The sequence below is a fragment of the Sebastes umbrosus genome, chromosome 8, assembly GCF_015220745.1.
Source record: "Sebastes umbrosus isolate fSebUmb1 chromosome 8, fSebUmb1.pri, whole genome shotgun sequence".
Lineage (NCBI taxonomy): Eukaryota > Metazoa > Chordata > Actinopteri > Perciformes > Sebastidae > Sebastes > Sebastes umbrosus.
This window is the reverse complement of record NC_051276.1, coordinates 29,690,704-29,711,338: the sequence shown is the minus strand read 5'-3', so window position 1 is coordinate 29,711,338 and position 20,635 is coordinate 29,690,704. Positions and strand designations below refer to the sequence as shown.

The following is a 20,635-nucleotide window of genomic DNA, read 5'->3' as shown; positions in this document are numbered from 1 at the left end:
TAAAATACAACAAAAGCTAAACAACAACAAGAAATACACAAAATGTGCAGAAAAACCTAACCAAACAGTGGAAAACAATCCAATATAAACAATGAAATACATACAAAAAAACAGTACAGAAGAAAAGAAAATATATCTAAACATATCAAAAGATAATTAGACATCATTAATTAAATGTGATGATAATTTCCTTTTAAAATGTTCTAAGGATAGCAAGCTCTTGATAACATGTATTTTGGTGTTCCATATTTGTACACCACGATATCTGAGGGAGTACTGGCCATGTTTTGCTCCCTCCTTCTGAAACTAGTCCGCTACTGCACCATCTTCAAGATCCTTTTCATTAGGCCAGTGTGTCTCTCAAGAGGTCAAATAGGCATTTTACTCTTAACAACTAAAGAAATCCATTTTAAAATATTAAGCGGAGTGTATCCATCCAGTGATTTGTCGCGACAACGATTTGGAATTGAAACCAATAACTGTATTTTGTGATGATACTGAAACTACTGATGATTTATTATTTTTCATTGTATGTATTCTGGAGCTTTATGGCTTTATGATATACATGACTGGCTTTTCCCAAAAGTTTCTCATCTGGGAAACTTCTCTCAAAAGGACATTGTTTATGGGCTTGTCATGGACAATAACAAAGATGACTTTCTGGTGAATAACATTCTCATTCCTGGAAAATTTTATTTGCACAAATCCAAGTATATGAAATTGAAACCTGTGTTTCATTCTGAGTTTTGTTTCTTACATAAAAGCCCTTAAAGTCATGAAAAACGAATATGCATTGAAACTTCTTAGTATAATAGAAGAATATGAAATACAGGTACAGCCCTAGCCCCAATGATATATGAGCCATGTTGTTTGTAAATTTGAATTTGTTTAATTAAAAAAAAAACTCTTAACAACTTGTTTGGCTAGTCTGCAACTCTCTCATTAGCTAGAATGTAGAGACTCAACCGTATATACATTAAAGAAATGTGAGGTCTGCATTAGGTTTGCATTATGTCACCACTGTGGCTGGGAAGTATTCATCACATCATCACCATACAAATCTTTATTGTTAGAATACATACATGCAAAACTGCATTTCGTTGCAGACGTTCCTTTCGGCACTATATCATATTTTAATTGTTGATCAAATTCATTGATTGCGTCATGTAGCACATCATCTACAATGTGTGTGTGGGTCTCCTTCAAAGCCCAAAACATTACAGTATATCAAGTAATAGTATAGTATATCACATTGAACCAATCACAAAATACCCAAAAATATTAAATTAACAGAAATACTGCAGATAATAGACTAGCTGGCAGGATTACAACATAAGTGACCCCAACACCAGTAGAGGGTTTCACAGCTTCAACATCAGAGTTCACAATCCACTCATATAAGTTAAGTAGTGTATACTTAACAAAAAATAAATAAAATAAAATAAAATAAATAAATATTATATATATACTTTTTCAACTTTTTTTTGGCTGTACAGAAAACTACTTGTCTGTATGCACTCTTGCATGCATTTCCAATTCAAACACTCCAAAGAATCTTTTCCCATAGATCTTACAAAGGTATGGCTTGTCACCAGTCTGGGCTTAAGTCACCACTAAGTCTGAAAGCGCTCCCACGTTTTTTGCAGGTATACGGTTTCTCATCAGTGTGGATTCTCATGTGCTTTTTCAAATCTGGCATCCGACAGAATCTTTTCTCACAAGCACGAATATGGTTTTTAACCTGTGTGGATTATTATATGATTCTTCAGTGCTGACATGTAGCCAAATCTTTCCCCGCAGGTCTTGCAAAGATACGGCTTTTCACCTGTGTGGATTCTCATGTGGACTTTCAAAGCATTGCCACGTCTGAAAGCTTTCCCACATAATTCGCAAGTATGTGTTGTCTCACCTGTGTGGATTCTCTTATGCCTTTCCAATGCTTTATTGTCACTGAATCTTTTCTCACAGGTCTTGCAAAGGTACGGCTTCTCACCTGTGTGGGTTCTCATGTGGAGTTTCAAGGCACTGCTAAGTCGGAAATCTTTCCCACATATTTCGCAAGTATGTGGCTTCTCACCTGTATGAATTGTCACATGCCTTTTCAATACTGAAATGTCACTGAATCTTTTCCCGCAGGTCTTGCAAAGCCACGGCTTCTCACCTGTGTGGGTTCTCATGTGGACTTTCAAGACACTGCCAAGTCGGAAATCTTTCCCACATGTTTCGCAAGTATGTGGCTTCTCACCTGTGTGGATTGTCATATGCCTTTTCAATGCTGCCTGGGCACAGAATCTTTTTCCGCAGGTCTTGCAAAGACACAGCTTCTCATCTGTGTGGACGCTCAGGTGTCTCTGCAACGTTGACTCATTGTGACTTATGCTTTGTGCCTTTGGTTTTGGCTTCTCATTTCTAGTTGATCCTGACACTCCATGCTTGCCTCCTTTCCGATCTTGGCTATTAGCGACATGATAGTTTTGAGAGAGGAGCTGGTGGTCACTGTTGTTATTTTCCTCATAAGTAGGAGTCAACATGAAGGCCTGCTTCAGTACAAGCTGCTCTCCCTCCTGACTGGTGCAGAGTTCCTCCTGTTCCTCTTTAATCTGTGGAGGCTCTGGGTCCTCTTGGTCCAGACTGGAATTCCTCTCCTGAATACAGAGCTGCTGTTCAGCGAGAATCTCCTCCTCCTTACAGACATGTTGCTGTGGGAGCTCTGGAGGGAAAGAGAACAAAAGCAATAAATTACCTTTGTGATGTAGACAAAAACTAGAATTAGCACCTCACTGTTGTATACCTCCGCCAATCAGTCTAGTTGTAGTTGACATTCATGTCTTAGACGGTAGTGGAGTAAGTGTTTTAAAAAGTACGATTTTGGCGAAAATGCATGTGTTCAGGAAGTATTGCGATAAACGAGATTTGGATTATTCTGCACGAGTTTTTTGATTTTTGATATAGTTTTGCTGTTGTTAAACCTGGCTTCCATTTACTCTGTTCCGGACATTTTTGGATTCTCTTCACCGTGGAGGCATTCAAGAAAAACAAAGTTTTCTTCAAGAATTCAAGTAACACGCGATGAGTAATTGATATACAAATGGTCATTCTAAGGGTGAAATATTCCTTTAAAGGGACTGTTAGTAAGAATCAGAAATGCTTGTTAACAGCGACACCTGTGGCCGTTAAGTCAACGAAAGTCAGCGTCGGGCTCGCGCTTGTGCTCGCTCCACATAGACATGAACGAGCATCGCTCAAAACAGTGAGGTGACACACGTCAGCTAAAACCACAATATCACTCTATATTTCAGCTGCTTGGCAGTAATGTTAGCTGACCAGACGAAGGTCTCTCCATGAATCAGTGCTGATCCTAGTGTTGGCTTTTCCCGCCTCAGCCTCCTGACCGCGGCCGGAGGGAGACACCGGCCACAGGTGTCGCTGTTAACAGGCAATTCTGATTCTTACAAACAGTCCCTTTAATGAAGTTTGACAAACACAAGTAAATTGATTTTTTATTTTTTCTCTTAAAGGCAAGAGCCTGGAAGAAAACACTTAAAATAAAATACCACAATTGGCATCTTCAAGGTAACATGATGTGTTGCTACAAAGTGCTGTCCCATTCATATTTATACCAATTTCAAGCCCTCACAGCCTCTCACACTCAAGGATTTTTTAAGGTTTAAGGCCTTAGGGAGGACATTGGGAAGCAAATAAGTACCAGTATATATTAGTATATATATTCCTCTGTTCTGTGTTAATAAGATAATTACATTTTTACACACCTATCCTGTCAGGATTCCAAACGACGTCCAACAGTTTGCGTTGACGATCGATCTCTTCCTCGGACTCCAAGATAATGTTTTTAAAAACTCTGAATATCTCTTCAGCAGCAGCAGTTAGACGCTCGTTAACAAACTCTCTCAAATACTCAACTGAAGACATTGTTATCGGGTTAAAAAAAATGAAATAATTGGCTGCACTACGACTACAACATCGTCTTCCAGCTGATTCAATGCACGCAGCTAAAGCTACTAGTGCTTGTGTTGTTTGTTTACTTCCGCTGGGTGTCACACTGTTAAGTTCCGACAGTGTCTTTCCGCTTTCAACTAGTCTACTACATCTCAACTACATGTAGCCTACATCTATCTTGCTTCATTCCACGTGGAAATGACTAAAATGTTATTATTTTCTAAACTACTACTTTTAACTAACAGACAACATTTTTGTGACTTCGCAGATAGTCTAATTATTTCGTATTAAAAAATAAACAGTGCCCATGTAAATTTTATTACTATATATTTGCGCTTCACACCCTCCCCCCCTTTTTTATTTTCTATTAACTTATTTATTTATTTAATTTATTATTACTCTTATTTTTGTATTATTTTTTTAACTCTATTCTTTCTTTTTATCATTATTGTTATTATTATTTCTTTTTTTAATTTTATTTCAATTGAATTGTATATATATTATTTATTATTGTATTTATTTCAACTGAATGTTGAAGTCGTTTTCTCTAGTGTGCTTAATGAGTTTGTCTATAAGCTCATCTACTTAAAAATTGGTTTATAAACTATTGTAATTACGAACTGTATATTGCATATATGAAAACAACCTCGAAAAAAGGGGAAAAAATAAAGTATAAAAAACAAAAATAATAAAATAAACAGTGGTGGAAGAAGTGTTCCAATTATTTAAACCTGCAGTAAGCAGAATGTTTTTTGGCATCATTAGGTAGAAATTCCATAGTAACCTTTCAGCATATTGTAATTCAAGTGCTCTGAGAGAAAACTAGACTTCTGCACCTCCTCATGGCTCAGTTTTCAGGCTTTAAAAAAATCTAGAGAGAGCATTCCTATTGGCTGTGCTCCGGCTGGTGGGCAGTGCTTGGTATATCCTCAACTGATCAACTGATGACTGCTGCCGGTTCACAAACTTTCTCATTTTACAGCTTAACAGTACACTTAACAGAAAACATTATTTACTTCCGCTGGATGTGACACTGTTAAATCATCCTCCAAATCATAATTTAATTCAACCTCCAGCTGGTGAGCTGCAACATTAAAACACCTCTTGCATGCTATAACTTAACACTGTGAAAAGAACTATTCTTCACTATAACTCTTACTTGTGATGTCAGTCACATCCATTTGCAGCCTTGATGAACAGAATTTTCTTATAGCTTTAGACTTCAGGGTGAATCTGGGATTCTTGAATCATCACCATACAAAGCTTTATTAACATACATACATGAGATCAAATAACTGCATTTCATTGCAGACGTTCCTTGGGCAATCATGGCATGCACTACATTGTTATTGCTTGTAGTTAACGTAATCCTCCAATCCATCAAGCTGGGAACATCGGTCTGAATAACTGGCATTTAAAAAATATTTTAATTGTTTACAAAATTATTTACAGCACCATGTAGCACACCATCCGCATTGTGTGTGTGTCTCCTTGAAAGCCCCCAAACAACATTACAGTATCAAGTAATAGTATAGTTTATCAAGTTGAACCAATCACAAAATACATAAATAATAAAATGTATAGAAATACTGCAGATAAAACATTTGCAGGATGACAACATACGTGACACCAGTAGAAAGTGGGTTTCTCAGCCTCAACATCAGAGTTCACAATCCACTCATATAAGTGAAGTGGTGTATGAAAATATTTTTTTAAATTACATTTATTTAATTTAACAGGTCAAATGTTAAAAGGAACTATAAACTCATTGTGTAATAAAGGCGTTTCAAAGATTTGATTGTTTCAAAGAAATATTGTTGCTACACAAATATGAGTAATGCAGTACTATGAAGGAAAAAACAGGTTGATTTAACAAACCTTGATGGGATTGTTGACGATGTACTACTTCATTACAGTAAGATTTTGTGATCTCTTCTTTATGGGAAATTGTGTATAAACAATTACAAAGATGTTGCTATTACAAAAGTGTATTCATTTAGGTGAGTGAACACTCGACCAGAGGGGCTGATGGTTTGTCCTGTTTATGGACTGTTTTGTCAGGTCACATAACCTGACAAAGAGAAAAACGTTTCCCACAAGTGCTGCATTCATGTGTTGGTTCAAATAGAAAATTACTTGTCTGTATGCACCCTTTAAGACCTTTCCAATTCAAATACACAGCGTCTCATCAGTGTGGGCTCTTCTCATGTGGACACCCAATTCATCGTTACGTCTGAAATATTTCCCACATGTTTGACAAGCATACGGCTTTTCACCCGTGTGGATTCTCATATGCCTTTTCAATTTTGACATTTCACTGAATGTTTTCCCGCAGATCTTGCAAAGAAACGGCTTCTCACCTGTGTGGGTTCTCATATGAGCGTTCAATCCCGATGCATGACTAAATCTTTTCCCGCATGTCATGCATAAATGTGGCCTCACACCCGTGTGGATTTTTTTATGAGCGCTTAATCCTGATGACTGACTAAACCCTTTCCCGCATACTTTGCAAAGGTACGGCCTCTCATCTGTGTGGATTCTCATGTGGCATACCAACTGACTATTGTGTCGGAAATCTTTTCCACATGTTTTGCAAGTATATGGTATCTCAACTGTGTGGATTATCCTGTGTCTCTGCAATAGGGACTCATTGTTAGTGTTGCTTTTGTGATTTCTATTCTTCTCTTCTTCTGGCTCTGCATTTCTAGCATGCTTGCCTCCTTTCTGATCTTGGCTCTCAGCTACATGAGAGTTGTGAGAGAGGAGCTGGTGGTCATTGTTTGATTCTGATACTTCAGGATCTTCCCAGTCAGATTCATCTTTTATCCAACTGACACACATGCTAACTGGGAGCTCTGTCTCTGCTGCACTCTGACTTTTGTCAGGTTTAAAGTACAGAGTCTGATCTTCACTGTGGTCACTTTCCTCATAAGTATGAGTCAACATAAAGGTCTCAGTCTCCTGCTCCAGTTCAAGCTGCTCTCCCTCCTGACTGATGCAGAGCTCCTCCTGTTCCTCTTTAATCTGTGGAGGCTCTGGGTCCTCTTGGTCCAGACTGGAGTTCCTCTCCTGAATACAGAGCTGCTGGTCAGCGAGAACCTCCTCCTCCTTACAGACATGTTGCTGTGGGAGCTCTGGAGGGAAAGACAACAATAAGAAGAGGATACTACTGTGATGGTAAAGAGAAAAAAATTGGATTATATGTTTAAAAATAAACGTTTTACACACCTATCCTGTGTAACTTTATTGCAGGTTTCCAAAGAATATCCAACAGTTTGCGCTGACGATCGATCTCTTCCTCGTACTCGAAGATAGTTTTATTAAAAGCTCTGAATATTTCTTCAGCAGCAGCAGTTAGTCGCTCGTTGACAAACTCTCTTAAATACTCAACTGAAGACATTGTTGTTTAATTACAAAGTTGAATAATTATCTGCGCTTCGACTACAACATCGTCCTCCAGCTAATTGAATTCAATGCTAACGCTACCCGCTCTTCTGTTGTTTACATCCGCTGGGTGTCACACTGTTAACGTTCCGACTGTGGAAGTGCGACTGGTGGTCAAAACATGTACATCTACCTCGCTTCATTTCACAAGGAAATGAAAGATGTAGAAATCTAGGAGAGATTCTCTTTACTGAATCTCTCCTAAATACTTTGCATACATTCTTGCATTTATGGGTCCGACTACACCAGAAACCTCTGTGCTGCAGCTGTTCATCTGTGTGCGGCCTCATGTGGCCTTTCAAGTTACTGCTAGATTTCAAATCTCTCCCACATGTTTTGCAAGTATATGGTTTCTCACCTGAGAGTTCAGGGCGTGTAGGGATACACATGTATGTGTAGGCTCCTGTACACACACAGAGGCCATGGTTGGCCCTGCATACATTCATGTATTTTTTTCTAATTTATCAAAATATTTCTATGAATTTATATGCTGTCGTTTTGCTGTAATAATGTTTTTTGCTTTCTTTTCAAAGTTTGGATAAATGATAGATGGTCTGGTATTGCATTGCACCCTCATTTCTACTTAGCACAACTTTTTCCATTATATTTATTGTTATTATTATTATTTATTGTCATTATTATTATTTATTTATACTTACTATGTATCTATACATTTCCCACATCTAACAGTCAGACCAATGATCTGAATCTGGACCCATAACAAGATTTCAATGCAACCTGACTCAATTTAAATATCACTTGCATAATCCAACCTTCCTGGACTAGTGACACTGTAGACATTTTAGAAAGTAGACCTCTAAGACTTATATTTGAGTACCGCTTATATCTTGCTATATCTTGGTGGTACTCAAATACAAGTATACATTTTCTAGAATATGTACATTTCACTGTATCAAGCAACTTTTCACAATTTGTCACAATTGTTGTTTAATTAAACGTTTATTTGTCTGGATGTTACACTGTTAAGTTCTGAAAGTGGAAATGAGGTTCCACTTATAATTGTTGGCATTTTATTCTTTGAAATCAGTTAGCATTAATCAAAAACTAACTTTAATCAATTAATCATTTTGTCATTTATTAAGGAAAAATGGCAAAAATTTGGCCAGACATAAAAGTGAAATAGTGAATAAAAATAGCAAAAAGAAAGGCACATTCACATTGATAGGGTTTCTCTCTGGTAATATAAAACAGTGATGCCAGTTGCTCTCAAATGTAAAATCTGACTTCTTATAAAGATGTGTAGGAGGTTTCATATAAAACTGTCAAAGATGACTTGAAGTATATGGATTTTACTGCAAACTTCACATTAAGATATTGATTTCTCGACTTTATTTAAAACAGTTTCAGATCGATGGTTTCTCCTGAGCATATTGATCCTCAAGTGTTCTTTCAGGAATGTGATTTGAGTAAAACTTTTCCCACAAGTGCTGCAATTATGTGGCTCCTCAATTCTGTGTGTTCTTGTGGGTTTTGACCTTGAACCATGATAACTGAAACTGTGAAGCCTCCCACATATTTTACAAATACAAGGCTATTTGCCTGGATGCGATCTTATATGTTTTGCCAAATAAGATACATTAAAGTACATTTTCCCGCAGATCTTGCAACGTTACAGCTTCTCACCAGTGTGAGATCTTCTCATGTGGACTGTCATGTCACCGCTACGTCTGAAATCTTTCCCACATGTTTTGCAAGTATATGGTTTCTCACCTGTATGAATTCTTATATGAGTGTTCAATGATGATTTCTGACTGAATCTTTTGCCACAGGTGTTGCAAGAATACGGCTTCTCACCTGAGTGACTTCTCAGGTGCATGTCCAAGCATGACTGATAGTTAAAAGCTTTCCCACATGTGTCACATTTTAAAGTCTTAAAGCAAGAATATTGACTTTCACCTGTGTGTGTTATCAAGTGTCTCTGCAAATGTGACTTATACTTGAACGCTTTCTCACACGTGAAACATTGGAAAAACTGTATACCTGTGTGAGTATTACTTTGAATCTTTGACATGGTAAAGTTATGTACATTGTTAATTTGACTTCTGCTTTTCGGATGTTGATTCTTTGTTTTTTGTTCTGCATTTCTAGTTGATCCTGAGTCTCCATTCTTGCCTCCTTTCTGATCTTGGCTCTCAGCTACATGAGAGAGGAGCTTGTGGTCACTGTTTGATTCTGGTACCGCGGAGCTGACTGGCATGTTGACCAAAGACTCTGTCTCTGATGCACTTACAGTGTCATCAGGATTAAAGTACAGAGTCTGATCTTCACTGTGGTCACTTTCCTCATCAGTAGGAGTCAACATAAAGGTCTCAGTCTCCTGCTTCAGTTCAAGCTGCTCTCCCTCCTGATCGATGCAGAATTCCTCCTGTTCCTCTTTAATCTGTGGACGCTCTGGGTCCTCTTTAAATAATTATCTGCGCTAAAACATCGTCCTCCAGCTGATTTAATTCAATGCTAACGCTACCGGCTCTTCTGTTGTTTACTTCTGCTGGGTGTCACACTGTTAACGTTCCGACAGTGGAAGTGCGACTGGTGGCCAAAACATGAACATCTACCTCGCTTCATTCCACAAGGAAATGTAAAATGTAGAAATCTAGGTTCTAGATTCTCTTTACTGAATCTCTCCTACATATTTTGCAAGCGTACAGCTTCTTGCCTTTATGGGTCCGACTACACCAGAAACCTCTGTGCTGCAGTGCTGCAGCTTTTCATCAGCATAACAGACAAATAGCAGTAAACAATAAATAAGATGAACAATAAAGATTAGTCAAAGTGATCTGAATTTATTGAAAAAACAGTGATAGTACAGTAATTATACAAGTAAACAAAAAACAATCATACCCAATATCGTAACAGTTATTCATTGGTGTCACATGTTACACTGTAAATGGCAACTTTATCGTCCATTTTCAAGAATACCCCCCCAAAAAAGTCCAAATGAGTGTCCGTAGTACTTCAAAGTTTACTGAGCACATCTTCTCATATGGACTTCCCGAATATGGATTCTCATGTGGCTTATCAAGTAACAATTGTATCGGAAATCTTTTCCATATGTTTTGCAAGTATATGGGATCTCACCCGTGTGAATTTTCATATCCCTTTTCAATACTGAAATGTCACTGAATTTTTTTCCGCAGATCTTGCAAAAGTGCAGCATCTCGCGTGTATGGATCGGTATATGGACCTTCAATGTTGACGTCCGACAGATTCTTTTTGCACGTTTCGCATGAATATGGTTTCTCCCTGTGTGGATTCTAGCATGAGTTTTTAGCGCTGTCATGTAACTAAATGTCATCCCGCAGGTCTTGCAAAGGTACGGCTTCTAACCTGTGTGGATTGTCATGTGGAGGTTAAATTCACCTTTATGTCTGAAATCTTTCCCACATGTTTTGCAAGCGTACGGCTTCTAGCCTGTGTGGATTCTCATGTGGCGGTTAAAGGTACCTTTAAGTCTGAAATCTTTCCCACATGTTTTGCAAGTGTACGGCTTCTCACCTGTGTGGATTCTCATATGCCCTTTCATGACTGAAAGGTCACAGAATCTGATCCCGCAGGTCATGCAAATGTGTGGTTTTTCACCTGAGTGAATTGACATATGCCTTTTCATGATTGAAAGTGTACGAAATCTGATCCCGCAGGTCTTGCAAGGGTGTGGTTTATCACCTGTGTGTGTTCTCATGTGGATTTTCAATGTTGATGCTCTGATGAATTTGTTTCCGCAGATCTCGCACAAGTACAGCTTCTCACCTCTGTGGATTTTCATGTGCATGTTAACGGTACTTTTATGTCTGAAATCTTTCCCACATGTTTTGCAAGCGTACGGCTTCTCATCTGTGTGGATTCTCATATGCCTTTTCATGACTGAAAGGTCACAGAATCTGATCCCGCAGGTCTTGCAAGGGTGTGGCTTTTCACCTGTGTGATTTAACAGGTGTCTCTGCAATAGTGAATTATACTTAAAAGCTTTCTCACAGGTGTCACATTTGAAAGACTTTTTACCTGTGTGAGAATTAAAAATAATCGTTGACATAGTAGGGTTACATACTTTGTTAGTGTGACTTCTGCTTTTGCAATGTCTTTTTTCTAGTTTAGGCTCTGCATTTCTAGTTGATCCTGAGTCTCTATTCTTGCCTTTTTTCTGATCTTGGCTCTCAGCTACATGAGAGTTGTGAGAGAGGAGCTGGTGGTCACTGTTTGGTTCTGATACTTCAGGATTTTCCCAGTCAGATTCGACTTTTATCACACAGATACACATGCTAGCTGGGAGCTCTGTCTCTGCTGCACTCTGACTTTCGTCAATATTAAAGTTCAGAGTCTGATCTTCACTGTGGTCACTTTCCTCATCAGTAGGAGTCAACATAAAGGTCTCAGTCTCCTGCTTCACTTCAAGCTGCTCTCCCTCCTGACTGATGCAGAGTTCCTCCTCTTCCTCTTTAATCTGTGGAGGCTCTGGGTCCTCTTGGTCCAGACTGGAGTTCCTCTCCTGAATACAGAGCTGCTGGTCAGCAAGAACCTCCTCCTCCTTACAGACATGTTGCTGTGGGAGCTCTGGAGGGACAGACAACAGAAGGAAGAGGATACTACTGTGATTAAGTGCAAATAAGTTCTAGGATATATTTAAACAACTGAATTCCACTGTTTTGTGGTATTGAAATAATAATAATAATAAAAAAGTTTTACACACCTATCCTGTGTAACTTTATTTCAGGTTTACAAACGATATCCAACAGTTTGCGCTGACGATCGATCTCTTCCTCGTACTCGATAATGGTTTTATTAAAAACTCTGAATATTTCTTCAGCAGCAGCAGTTAGTCGCTCGTTGACAAACTCTCTTAAATACTCAACTGAAGACATTGTTGTTTGATTATAAGTGAAATAATTATCTGCACTACAACTATAATATCGTCTTCCAGACAATTCAACACGTGCATGCAGCTCACGCTACTAGAGCTTTGTGTTGTTTACTTCCGCTGGGTGTCACACTGTTAAGGTCCGACAGTGGAACTGCGGCAGCTTTTCTTTCCGCTTTCAAACTGATGGCATTTTATTCAGAGCTTGTGCGTCTTTAACATCATCTACCTCGCTTCAATCTACAAAGAAATTTGGTATAAAACTACAACTTTTAACTGACAGACAAAATAGTGTTTTTGTTACTTCGCAGGTACTGATTTTGTACAAAAAACAAGCAGCGGTATTCTGATTATTTAAGTAGAAATAACACACAGTGATCATTGTGTATTCAAAATGTTAGTTAAGAAAAAGTAAAGAAGTATTATAAGCAGCAGTTAATCGTTCGATGACAAACTCTCTCAAATACTCAACTGAAGACATTGTTGTTTAGTTACAAATTCGCTTCAACTACAACATCATCTTCCAGCTAAGTCAATACTTTCACAGGGAAAGTAGGTTATTTTCTATGTACTACTACTTCATGTAATTGATGTCTTTTAGAGCTATCACAAAATCATATTAGTGGATGTTGAAGAACTTTAAAGGTAGGATGTTAAAAGTAGCAATAACACACTAAAATTTACCCATGCACTGAAAATGTTCGCACACCTACCAAATCAGAAACATTTCATTTAAAACAAGAAACATTAAAGTGTTTGTCTAGTTCACATAGTGATGGATAACAAGGCGTCATACTTAATAAACCGACTACAAGTTTTTGAACAAAAAAGTATTTATCAGGAAAGTTACTATAGCTGTCAAATAAATGTAGTGAACTGAAAAGAACAATATTTGCCTATAAAAGGTAATAAAGTGGAAGTATGTGTAGCATAAAATGAAAGTAATGAAAGAATACCTCAAAACGGATGTTTGTTTTTTTATTCGTAGATTTGTGTGGAATTTACATTTAATCTTGGCCAACAGAGGACAATCATTGTTGTACATGAGTACATGCATATATATTTGTTTTAAAATAAGGCAGCTCCACTGATCAAACTTCATAGTGGTATTAAATAAAATATTTACTCTATCTTCAGCCGGTGAGCTCCAACATTGAAACACCTCTTGCATGCTGCCACACTCTATTCTTCACTATGACTACTTTTTGCTTTTAATGTCACTCACACACATCTGCAGCCTTAATGAACAGAATATACTTATAGCTTTTTTTCTTACATCACCTTACAAAGCTTTATTGCTAAAATACAAACATGAGATCACAAAACAGCATTTCCGTGCCCACCTCCCTTTGGGCACTGATCATTGCATTCATTCACTATTCATTCATTACTACTGCTTGGGCTGATTCGTTTGAGAGCACCATGTACAATTTCTGTTTGTGTGTCACTTCTGAAGTCCAGAAACAACAGAAATTATAACAAGTTGATGCAATCCCAAAATACATTCAAAAACATTAAATTAAATGACATGACAAAAAAGAAAAGTCATTGGAAGAATTGCAACATACACGACCCAGCCCCAGTAGAGAAAGGGTTTCTCAGCTTCAACATTACAGTTCACAATCCACTCATATGACTAAGGTGGTGTATAAAAATTGTAAAAAAATAATAATATTCATTTTACAGACTGAAAGTGTGTATAAGAGCTATAAACTCATTGCGCAAGAAAGATTTGAGAGATTATGATTATTTCAAAGATATAATGTAGTAATATGAAGAAAATGTACTACTTTATTATAATAAGATATTGTGACCACCTCTCAAAGGAATTGTTGACATTCAGTTAAAGAGATGTAGCGTTTGTATTTCATTCAGTTAGCAAACACATCTCCACAGCAGTTTCAGCTCAAAAGTTCCTCCTGTGTTTATTGATCCTCAGGTGTTTTTTCAATTCTGTGATAAGAGTAAAACTTTTCCTTCAAGTTCTGCAATTATGGGGCTCCTCACTTCTGTCAGTTGTTCTGTTTTAACCATGAACCATGAGAACTAAATTGTCTCCCACGAATTTTGCAAATACAAGGCTACTTGTCTGAATGCAATCTTATATGCCTTGCCAAGTGAGACAAATCAAAGTATCTTTTTCCACAGATTTTACAAAGGTACGGCTTCTCACCGGTGTGGACTTTTTTTATTGTGTACTGTCAATTCACGGCGACGTTTGAAAGCTCTCCCACATGTTTTGCACAAATATGGTTTCTCACCTGTGTGGATCCTCATATGTTGTTTCAACGATGAAACGTCACAGAATCCTTTCCCGCAGGTCTTGCAAAGGCACGGCTTCTCACCTGTGTGGATTCTCATGTGGCCTCTCAGGTGACTGCTACGTCTGAAATCTTTCCCACATGTTTCGCACGAATATGGTTTCTCACCTGTGTGGATTCTCATGTGACGGTTAAATACATCTTTAAGTCGGAAATCTTTCCCACATGTTTTGCAAATATATGGCTTCTCACCTGAGTGAATTGTCATATGCCTTCTCATGATTGAAAGTGTACGGAATCTGATCCCGCAGGTCTTGCAAGGGTGTGGTTTATCACCTGTGTGTGTTCTCATGTGGATTTTCAATGTTGATGGTCTGATGAATTTGTTTCCGCAGATCTCGCACAAGTACAGCTTCTCACCTCTGTGATTTAACAGGTGTGTCTGCAATAGTGAATTATACTTAAAAGCTTTCTCACAGGTGTCACATTTGAAAGACTTTTTACCTGTGTGAGAATTAAAGCTAATCGTTGACATAGTAGGGTTACATAATTTGTTAGTGTGACTTCTGCTTTTGCGATGTCTTTTTTCTAGCTTAGGCTCTTCATTACTAGTTGATCCTGAGTCTCTATTCTTGCCTCTTTTCTGATCTTGGCTCTCAGCTACATGAGAGTTGTGAGAGAGGAGCTGGTGGTCACTGTTTGGTTCTGATACTTCAGGATTTTCCCAGTCAGATTCGACTTTTATCACACAGATACACATGCTAGCTGGGAGCTCTGTCTCTGCTGCACTCTGACTTTCGTCAGGATTCAAGTACAGAGTCTGATCTCCACTGTGGTCACTTTCCTCATCAGTAGGAGTCAACATAAAGGTCTCAGTCTCCTGCTTCAGTTCAAGCTGTTCTCCCTCCTGACTGATGCAGAGTTCCTCCTGTTCCTCTTTAATCTGTAGAGGCTCTGGGTCCTCTTGGTCCAGACTGGAGTTCCTCTCCTGAATACAGAGCTGCTGGTCAGCGAGAACCTCCTCCTCCTTACAGACATGTTGCTGTGGGAGCTCTGGAGGGACAGACAACAAAAGGAAGAGGATACTACTGTGATTTAGTGCAAATAAGTTCTAGGATATATTTAAACAACTGAATTCCACTGTTTTGTGGTATTGAAATAATAATAATTATTATTATAGTAAAATAAAAAAGTTTAACACACCTATCCTGTGTAACTTTATATGAGGTTTCCAAACGATATCCAACAGTTTGCGCTGACGGTCGATCTCTTCCTCGTACTCGATAATAGTCTTTTTAAAAACTCTGAATATTTCTTCAGCAGCAGCAGTTAGTCGCTCGTTGACAAACTCTCTCAAAGACTCAACTGAAGACATTGTTGTTTAATTATAAGTGAAATAATTATCTGCACTACGGCTACAATATCGTCTTCCAGACAATTCAACACGTGCATGCAGCTAACGCTACTAGAGCTTGTGTTGTTTACTTCCGCTGGGTGTCACACTGTTAAGGTCCGACAGTGGAACTGCGGCAGCTTTTCTTTCCGCTTTCAAACTGATGGCATTTTATTCAGAGCTTGTGCGTCTTTAACATCTACCTCGCTTCAATCTACAAGGAAATTTGGTATAAAACTACAACTTTTAACTGACAGACAAAACAGTGTTTTTGTTACTTCGCAGGTACTGATTTTGTACAAAAAACAAGCAGCGGTATTCTGATTATTTAAGTAGAAATAACAGGGAAAGTAGGTTATTTTCTATGTACTACTACTACTACATGTAATTGATGTCTTTTAGAGCTATCACAAAATCATATTAGTGGGGGTTGAAGAACTTTAAAGGTAGGATGTTAAAAGTAGCAATAACACACAAAAAAATACCCATGCACTGAAAATGTTCGCACACCTACCAAATCAACATGTGATTTAAAGCAAGGAAGTGTTTGTGTAGTTCACATACTGATGGATAACAAGGCGTCATACTTAATAAGCCGACTACAAGTTTTTGTACAAAAAAGTCTTCATCAGCAAAGTTACTATAGCTGTCAAATAAATGTAGTGAACTAAAAAGAACAATATTTGCCTATAAAAGGTAATAAAGTGGAAGTATGTGTAGAATAAAATGAAAGTAATGAAAGAATACCTCAAAACGGATGTTTTTTTATTCGTAGATTTGTGTGGAATTTACATTTAATCTTGGCCAAAAGAGGACAATCATTGTTGTACATGAGTACATGCATATATATTTGTTTTAATATAAGGCAGCTCCACTGATCAAACTTCATAGTGGTATTAAATAAAATATTTACTCTATCTTCAGCCGGTGAGCTCCAACATTGAAACACCTCTTGCATGCTATAACACTCTATTCTTCACTATGACTACTTTTTGCTTTTAATGTCACTCACACACATCTGCAGCCTTAATGAACAGAATATACTTATAGCTTTTTTTTAGACTTCAGTATGAATCTGGTGTTCTTACATCATCACCTTACAAAGCTTTATTGCTAAAATACAAACATGAGATCACAAAACAGCATTTCCGTGCCCACCTCCCTTTGGGCACTGATCATTGCATTCATTCACTATTCATTCATTACTACTGCTTGGGCTGATTCGTTTGAGAGCACCATGTACAATTTCTGTTTGTGTGTCACTTCTGAAGTCCAGAAACAACAGAAATTATAACAAGTTGATGCAATCCCAAAATACATTCAAAAACATTCAATTAAATGACATGACAAAAAGAAAAGTCATTGGAAGAATTGCAACATACACGACCCAACCCCAGTAGAGAAAGGGTTTCTCAGCTTCAACATTACAGTTCACAATCCACTCATATGACTAAGGTGGTGTATAAAAATTGTAAAAAATAATAATAATAAAATTCATTTTACAGACTGAAAGTGTGTATAAGAGCTATAAACTCGTTGCGCAAGAAAGATTTGAGAGATTATGATTATTTCAAAGATATAATGTAGTAATATGAAGAAAATGTACTACTTTATTATAATAAGATATTGTGACCACCTCTCAAAGGAATTGTTGACATTCAGTTAAAGAGATGTAGCGTTTGTATTTCATTCAGTTAGCAAACACATCTCCACAGCAGTTTCAGCTCAAAAGTTCCTCCTGTGTTTATTGATCCTCAGGTGTTTTTTCAATTCTGTGATAAGAGTAAAACTTTTCCTTCAAGTTCTGCAATTATGTGGCTCCTCACTTCTGTCAGTTGTTCTGTTTTAACCATGAACCACGAGAACTAAATTGTCTCCCACGCATTTTGCAAATACAAAGCTACTTGTCTGAATGCAATCTTATATGCCTTGCCAAGTGAGACACATCGAAGTAACTTTTCCCACAGATTTTGCAAAGGTACGGCTTCTCACCGGTGTGGACTTTTCTATCGTGGACTATCAATTCACGGCGACGTTTGAAAGCTCTCCCACATGTTTTGCACAAATATGGCTTCTCACCTGTGTGGATCCTCATATGTTGTTTCAACGATGACACGTCACAGAATCCTTTCCCGCAGATCTTGCAAAGGCACGACTTCTCACCTGTGTGGATTCTCATGTGGCCTCTCAAGTTACTGCTACGTCTGAAATCTTTCCCACGTTTCGCACGAATATGGTTTCTCACCTGTGTGGGTTTTCATGTGGCGTATCAAGTAACTATTGTATTGGAATTTTTTCCCACATGTTTTGCAAGTATGTGGCTTCTCACCTGTGTGAACTGCCATATGACTTTTCCACGCTGACTGGTCACCGAGTCTTTTCCCGCAGAACTTGCAAAGGTATGGCTTCTCGCCTGTGTGGATTCTCATGTGGACTCTCAAGTTACTGCTACATCTGAAATCTTTCCCACATGTTTCGCAGGTATACGGCTTCTCGCCTGTGTGAATTGTCACATGCCTTTTCAATACTGAAATGTTACTGAATCTTTTCCCGCAGGTCTTGCAAAGGTGTGGCTTCTCACCTGTGTGCTTTCGCATGTGGAGCGTTAAGCAACTATTCCATCTGAAACCTTTCCCACATGTTTCACAAGTATATGGACTATCACCTGTGTGGATTCTCATGTGGACTATCAAGTGACTGTTGTATTTGAAATCTTTTCCACATGTTTTGCAAGCATACAGCTTTTTAACTGTGTGTATACTTAGGTGTCTCTGAAAATGTGACTTAAACTTAAAAGCTTTCTCACACGTGACACATTGGAAAAGGCTTTTACCTGTTTTGGTATTACAGTGAGTCGTTGACGTAGTAGGGTTAGATACATTGATAGTGTGACTGTTGCTTTTGTGATCTTCATTCTTTGGTTTTGGCTCTGCATTTCTAGTTGAGTCTCCATTCTGGCCTCCTTTCTGATCTTGGCTTTCAGCTTCATGAGAGTTGTGAGAGAGGAGCTGGTGGTCACTGTTTGGTTCTGATACTTCAGGATTTTCACGGTCAGAATCATCTTTTAGCCGACTGATGCTAGCTGGGAGCTCTGTCTCTGCTACACTCTGACTTTTGTCAGGATTAAAGTCCAGAGTCTGATCTTCACTGTGGTCACTTTTAACTGAAATGTAGCTTAGAGGCTTTTCCTCCATCAAACTATAGGTTTCATCAATTCTCATGTTGCAAGTCTGACCTTCGATGTGGTCACTTTCCTCATCAGTAGGAGTCAACATAAAGGTCTCAGTCTCCTGCTTCAGTTCAAGCTGCTCTCCCTCCTGACTGATGCAGAGTTCCTCCTGTTCCTCTTTAATCTCTGGAGGCTCTGGGTCCTCTTGGTCCAGACTGGAGTTCCTCTCCTGAATACAGAGCTGCTGGTCAGCGAGAACCTCCTCCTCCTTACAGACATGTTGCTGTGGGAGCTCTGGAGGGACAGAGAACAAAATGAAGAGGATACTACTGTGATTATTAAGAAAAAATGCTTGCAAATAAATTCCTGGATATATTAAAACAACTGAATTCTATTGTTTTGTGGTATTGAAATAAAAATAATAAAAAAGTTTTATACACCTATCCTGTGTAACTTTATTTCAGGTTTCCAAAAGATATCCAACAGTTTGCTTTGACGATCGATCTCTTCCTCGTACTCGAAGATAGTTTTATTAAAACCTCTGAATATTTCTTCAGCAGCAGCAGTTAGTCGCTCGTTGACAAACTCTCTCAAATACTCAACTGAAGACATTGTTGTTTAATTACAGATGACATAATCATCTGTGCTACAACTACAATATCTACTACGTCTTCCAGCTAATTCAACACGTGCATGCAGCTGATGCTACCAGTGCGCTTGTGTTGTTTCCTTCCTTTGAATGTCACACTTTTAATTTTCGACAGTGGAAGTGGGTTCTTCCTCTTCTTCCTCTTCTTGGGGTTTTACAGCAGCTGGCATTCTTTGTGTTGCATTGCTGCCTCCTTCAGGTTTTACCCGTCCACTACACTAGCCACAATGACCAGTAGGGTGTTTTCCAATAATATATAGTGAGCTGTTTAATTTGGCAGTGCCCAATTCTTAGTCTGCTAATTATAACCTGTTCTTTTCTGTTTTTGCCATGACTTCTTAACCCTCCTTCTTTATTTTGGATTTTACATAAATGTCTCCCCAGTGCTATCCCAGTGCTGCTGCCACTGTTGAAGTCATTTATCTCTCTGCTTTTAATAAGGGTTGTCTGTGGTTGCACAGCTGTCTCGCTTAATTTCACAGGGAAATTATGTTTTTTTTTCTCTGTGCTTGACTGATGTATTTATGAGCTATTTCGAAAAAAAAAAAAATGTTGAATAAAAAAAATATTAGCAGGGATGGAAGGACTTAATACAGGTAACGTTCAGTAAAACATACCCCTGCATTAAAAATATCCGTAAACACACAACACTTTATTGTTAGAATACATACATGAGATCACAAAACAGCATTTCGTTGCCCACATTTCTTTGGGCACTGATCATTGTTTTCATTCAGCTTAGGCTGATTTGTTGACAGCTCAACTCATATCACTGAGAGGGTGTATGAAAATAGTAAAACAAATGACAAAATATATATATATATTGTGTGTATTCATTTTTAGGAACTATTAACTCACTGTGCGTCCAATATTGTTTTCAAAGTTGGGA

At 38.1% G+C, this 20,635-nt stretch overlaps 4 protein-coding genes across 6 annotated transcripts in view; all 4 read right to left on the bottom strand.

Annotated features, from left to right (window-relative positions):
- Nucleotides 1–1,048: 1,048 nt before the first annotated feature.
- LOC119492638 (zinc finger protein 664-like) overlaps nt 1,049–20,635 on the bottom strand; it is a 59,570-nt gene continuing 39,983 nt past the window's right edge. The window contains exon 2 of the mRNA XM_037777222.1: nt 1,049–2,710. Within this exon, the coding sequence (XP_037633150.1) occupies nt 1,737–2,710 (974 nt within the window). The 3' untranslated portion in view covers nt 1,049–1,736. The remainder of the gene's footprint in view (nt 2,711–20,635) is intronic.
- LOC119492645 (zinc finger protein 699-like) lies at nt 5,205–7,491 on the bottom strand. 2 transcript variants are annotated; one of them, XR_005207821.1, is made up of 3 exons: nt 7,186–7,490; nt 6,056–7,091; nt 5,205–6,006 (listed from the first exon to the last, which is right to left on the bottom strand). XR_005207821.1 is itself a non-coding variant. In XM_037777235.1 (2 exons), exons 1-2 carry the CDS (start codon nt 7,355–7,357, stop codon nt 6,127–6,129), a joined length of 1,137 nt encoding a protein of 378 aa, XP_037633163.1. In that variant the 5' UTR covers nt 7,358–7,491; the 3' UTR covers nt 5,205–6,126. The 2 variants fall into 2 exon arrangements, 1 of the variants encoding a protein (XP_037633163.1); XM_037777235.1 differs by having other exon boundaries at nt 5,205–7,091; nt 7,186–7,491.
- Nucleotides 10,719–12,419, bottom strand: LOC119492649 (zinc finger and SCAN domain-containing protein 12-like). The gene is made up of 2 exons (XM_037777240.1): nt 12,107–12,419; nt 10,719–11,970 (listed from the first exon to the last, which is right to left on the bottom strand). Exons 1-2 carry the CDS (start codon nt 12,276–12,278, stop codon nt 10,829–10,831), a joined length of 1,314 nt encoding a protein of 437 aa, XP_037633168.1. The 5' UTR covers nt 12,279–12,419; the 3' UTR covers nt 10,719–10,828.
- LOC119492633 (zinc finger protein 121-like) lies at nt 13,240–19,856 on the bottom strand. Of its 2 annotated transcripts, none has more exons than XM_037777209.1 (3): nt 19,538–19,856; nt 18,174–19,391; nt 13,240–14,703 (listed from the first exon to the last, which is right to left on the bottom strand). In XM_037777209.1, the coding sequence occupies exons 1-3, from the start codon at nt 19,707–19,709 to the stop codon at nt 14,444–14,446; spliced, it is 1,650 nt and encodes a 549-aa protein (XP_037633137.1). In that variant the 5' UTR covers nt 19,710–19,856; the 3' UTR covers nt 13,240–14,443. The 2 variants fall into 2 exon arrangements, with proteins under 2 accessions (XP_037633137.1, XP_037633139.1); XM_037777211.1 differs by having other exon boundaries at nt 18,258–19,391; nt 19,538–19,855.